General features: G+C 73.0%; 1 protein-coding gene across 1 annotated transcript; it reads right to left on the bottom strand.

Moving 5' to 3' along the window:
- Positions 1 to 967: 967 nt before the first annotated feature.
- On the bottom strand, positions 968 to 4,411 carry NKX1-1 (NK1 homeobox 1). Its single transcript, XM_086702941.1, has 2 exons — positions 3,940 to 4,411; positions 968 to 1,851 (listed from the first exon to the last, which is right to left on the bottom strand). The coding sequence occupies exons 1-2, from the start codon at positions 4,409 to 4,411 to the stop codon at positions 968 to 970; spliced, it is 1,356 nt and encodes a 451-aa protein (XP_086559067.1).
- Between the last annotated feature and the right edge of the window lie 220 nt (positions 4,412 to 4,631).

The following is a 4,631-nucleotide window of genomic DNA, read 5'->3' as shown; positions in this document are numbered from 1 at the left end:
CGCGGACCAGCCCCACGGGCCCCACGGCGCCCCGGGTCCTGCCGCCCCTGCGAGCTCTTTCGCAGTCCAGGCAGGCCGGCGGCCTGCGGCCCCGTAGCCTCGGCTCTCGCGTCGGGCAGCCACCCGCCCGGGGGCCGCCGCCTCTAGCCTCCCCGCGTCTCCGGGGCTCCAGGAACCCGCGTGGGGACCGCGACTGGAGGGGAACCCGCCAGTCGTTGGAGGAGAGGTGGCCGCGCCGGGCTGGAGCGCTGGACTCGTGCGGGCCGGGCTTGCGGTCCAGCTCGGCGCTCTCGGGCAAGTGTCTGGAGCCCGGCGCGTCCCAGCTTTCCTCCGCTGGGAAGCGACGGGAGCTCGTCCCTGAGGGGCCGGGGGAGGATGCGCCCAACACCCGCGGCCCCCGCCCCGCCCGGCTCCGTCCCGCCGGGCTTCCCGCACCCCTAAGGGCCCCCCAAGGCTCCACGGAGGTGGAAGGGGGGCGTCCCCGAAGCTAGAGGATCCGGGGTGGGGGAAGGGGAGACGCGGGGACGCGGGACTCTTGGACAGTAGCCTCAGTTGGCCAGCACCAAGCGCGCGCCTGTGGCGGAACCCGGACGCCATCCGACCGCAGAGTTTGGCCACGGGACACCACGCCCGCGGGGAAACCGAGGCCTGAACGCAGCGCCTGGCGCAACAGCCCCCGAGGCGCCTCGGTCGCGCCAAGTACGCACCGACGGGACCGGACGGGACCGGACGGGACCGGCGGAAGGCAGCGCGGGAGCCTGAGGGACGCGGGTTCGGCCTCCTGCGGTTTATTGATTGAGTCAAGTTCAGCAAAGTGCTTCCGAGCGGGCCGAGCCCGGCCCCGACGAGAACAGTCGTTTATAAATTTAAAACTCTCCTGTAGCAACGGGCTATGTACAGAGTCCACGACCGAGGCCTTGCACGAGCGCGGCGGCGGGCGCCTCCGGGTCCCCGTCCGCCGCCGCGCTCACAGGTGCGGCGCGTAGAAGGCGGGCGCGCCGTAGGTCTGCGAGCCCAGCACGAAGGGCGACAGCACCGCCGGGCTCGACAGGAAGGGCAGCTGCGCGGCGCACACCAGGCCGCCGGGGCCGTGCGCCGGGTACCCGGCCGGGCCGTGCATGGCGAGCGGCGCGCCCATGGGCGGCGACGGGCTGAGCGGGCTGAGGCCGCCCGGCAGCCCCGCGCCCGGCCCCGCGCCCGGCCCCGCGGCCCCGCCGCCGCCGGTCGGCGCGCTCGTGTCGGCGCCGGGGTTCTGCTTCTTCCACTTGGTGCGGCGGTTCTGGAACCAGATCTTCACCTGCGTCTCGGTGAGGCTCAGCGACAGCGCCAGGTTGAGGCGCTCGCACACCGACAGGTAGCGCGTCGCCTTGAATTTGTTCTCCAGCGCCACGAGCTGCTCGTAGGTGAAGGCGGTGCGCGCGCGCCGCGGCTTCCCGGACTTGGAGTCCGAGCCCGTGCGCTTCCGCTTGGGCTTGGCCGCGGCCGCGGCCGCACCCTGCGGGGTCGTCCCCGCGCCCCCCGCCGCCGCCGCCGCCGCGACCCCCGGCGGGCCCGGGGCTCCGGGCGAGGTCCCGCGGGGGCCGGGGGCTGCAGCCTCGTCCACCGCGCCTGGGGGCGCCTCGGCCTCGGCCGCGCCCGGGCAGCCCGACCCGCGGGCCGCGAGGCCGCCGCCGCCGCCTCCCCGCGCCTCCTCCGCGCCGCGCGCAGTCCCGGCCTCGGGCGCCCCGTCGTCGTCGTCGTCGTCGTCGTCGGGCGCCTCGTCCCCGCTGTCCGCGCTCGGGCTGCGGCCGCCGCCGCCGCTGCTGTAGCCGCTGGCCTCGGCCTCGTCCGCCTTGTAGGGGTCGCCGGCGTCTGCGGGCGGGCGGGGAGCACAGCACAGTCAGGACGCGGCGCCCTCCCTCCCGCTCCCGCCCCGGGGAGGGTCCCCTTCTCTCCGCTCCCCCACCTCCTCTTCCCCTGGGCGCTTTCGTTCTCCCCCCCCCTCCCCTCCCGCGCGCCCGGGGCGCCTCGCTATCCCTTCCTCGCTTGCTTCTCTCGAAGCTTCCCCTGCGCCGAGCCTCCCGGGCCGGGCCAGGCCGGGCCGGTTCCGCGCGCGGGGTTTACAGCGGAGTGAAGGCTCCGATCGATCCGCGGGGCAGATACAAACTTAATTAAACTCATTTTGTGTAATGTACAAACTAGTTAACGGCCATTTAATTTATTTCGGCGTAGATTACCCTCCAATTACGGGGAGGCGAGGGCCAGACAATTACCCGGCATTTTAGAGCCTGCGGGCCAGAGGCGGCGGTGGGGTTGGGGCCGCCTGCAAGGAGGTGAGGGGCTCCTGGGGACCAGAACCGGCCGCCCTGGCCCCGATTCCACCTCAAGCCTCCTGGGCCTTTGGCAGCCGTCCTCCCCGCCGCGGAAGCCCGGGTGGGTCGGGGTCCTGACCAGGAGGTCCGGTCCTGGGCGGTGGGGGTCCGGAGCCGGCGCTAAGTCGGGGGCGTGTCCCCGCTAGGCCCGGTCTGCGCAGCAGCAGGGCTCCTCCCAGCAGAGGCCCCCGAGGTAGCTGCATTTTGAGTCGGGGAAATTTGCAAGAAAGGGTCTGTCCTGGGCAGGCCCTGGGAGGGCATCCGCGCAGACTCCACCCCCACAGGTGGTGGTATGACCGACCCACCGTGAGAAAAGCCAGGCAGGTGCCCTACACAGTGCGGCCCAGTCCGCACCGAGGCCCCTGCTGTTGAGTCAGGTTGACATGGAGAACCCGGGGAACAAACGTCAAATTCGGTACCAGCAGACTCCTCCAGGGCAACTGCAGAGGTTAGGTGGAAGTCGGCAGGGCAGGTGGCCTGGCCCCCCAGCCACACCCCTTGGCGGGAGCAGGGGCTATCCCCTAGGGGACCCTGAGAGCACCTGGCCATACAGCCCTGCCTTGTCCGGGGGAGATCTGAGGAGGGAGAGGGCCTGGCCTGGCTCCCTCCCTGAAGCTGCGAGAGGCAGGGCCTTCTGCTGGGATGGGCTCCCGATGCGGGTGCAGGCTCGGGGTGGAGACTCCCAGAACCCAGGCTAGGCCCAAAGCCCAGAGGGTTTCCCTCCGGCCGGCCTGGGCTTGCTCCCCCTCCATCTAGACCCCACCTGGAACCGGCAAAGCCAAGTACCTGAGGCCCCCATGCCCCAAGGCTGCGGCCCCAGCCCCGGCTGCCCTGCGCTCGCTCCCATCCCTGCTCGGCGAGGGGCTGGGAAGTTGGAGGGAGAAAGGGCCGGAGGAGGGGGAACCAAAAGCAATCAGGAGCCGGTCGAATGCAATTCTCGATCAATAGCGGCCCCTAATAAGTGTAATAGGTTTTAATCGAGTAATTATCCGAATTTTGACCCTATAATTTAGATGTTCGGGGGGAGTTTGCAAGGTGCTTGAAAGAGATATGCATGCTGCCGTAATGGGATATCGACCGGGCCGGGGGCGCGGGCCGCCCCATTACCGGCCGCTTTCCGCCGCTAAGCACATTTCCCCTTAACTGTAATCGAAGGGATTTAATTGTTTTTCCAGAGATAACCAGCGTTTTGTCACAATTAGTCTGATTTGTCCCCCCAAAAAAAAAAAAGAGGAGGAGGAGGAAAGGGGGAGGAAGGGAGGCCTCGGGCGGCCGTGGTGGGGGCGGGGAGGTCACGGGCCCGCAGCCTCGCAGGCGCCCTCCTCCTCCGGCACCAACTACCTCCCGAGGCCGGCCCCGCGGCCCCGCGGCCCCGCAGCCCCGGGACCCGCTGGCGGAGCCATCCCGGGAGGCGCGGGGCGGCGCGGGCCCCGGAGTCCGGGTCGGACGGAGCCCCGCGCGCTGCGAACTTCGCACACCGTCCCGGCACCCGGCCGGCCAGGCGCGCCGAGGGGCCCAGGAGCGTGAACGCGTAGATGCGGCCCGTCCCCCCGCCCCCCGCACCCGGAGCGGGCCGCGTCCTACTCACGCGGCGGCTCAGCTCCGGTGGCGGCCCCAGCTCCTCCGGCGGCGGCGAGGGCGCGGCGCTCCAGGTCCTCTGAGCGCGGCGGGCGCCCCGGGGCGGAGGGGGCCGGGGCGCACGGGGCCGGGGCGCACGGGGCGCACGCGGCGGGGCCCAGAAGCACACAGCGGCGTCTCCTGCTGTTGAACTTGTTGGGGTCCAGAATGTCCAGCACCGAGAAGGACGTGGGGCGCGGCGGCGGGCCAGGCCGGGCCGCCCCGGCCCCTTCGGGCGCCGCGGGCACCGTGTCGCTGGCGGCGAGCGGCGGGGGTCCCGCGCGGGCGAAGGCGGGCAGCTCGGCGCGCCCGTCCATGGCGTCCCGGGCGGTGGCGGCGGCGGCGGCGGTGGCGGCGGGCGGTGCGGGCCCCGGGCCGGGCCCGGGCGGCGGCGGCGGCAGCGCCGGGCCGTCCCCGGGAGCCGCCGGGCCGCTCGCGCTCATGCCGGCCTCCCGCCGCTCCGGCCGCTCGGGCCCCGCCGGCTACTGGGCTCCCATCCCCGGCGGCCCCGGGCGCCGCCGCACGGCCCGGCGCAGGCGGCCTCGGCTCGGCTGGCTCTCGGCCGCTGCCGCCCGGCGCTGCCTCCGCCGCCGCCTCAGGCGCCCGCCGCGCCCGGCCCGCGCATTTATGGCGACCCCGCCGGCGGCGCCCACGCGCCCACAC

Source organism: Puma concolor, chromosome B1 (genome assembly GCF_028749965.1).
Source record: "Puma concolor isolate L17-30 chromosome B1, mPumCon1.1.hap2, whole genome shotgun sequence".
Taxonomy (NCBI): Eukaryota; Metazoa; Chordata; class Mammalia; order Carnivora; family Felidae; genus Puma; species Puma concolor.
Note: the sequence above shows the minus strand (reverse complement) of the source record. Positions and strands in the feature narration are given on the sequence as shown.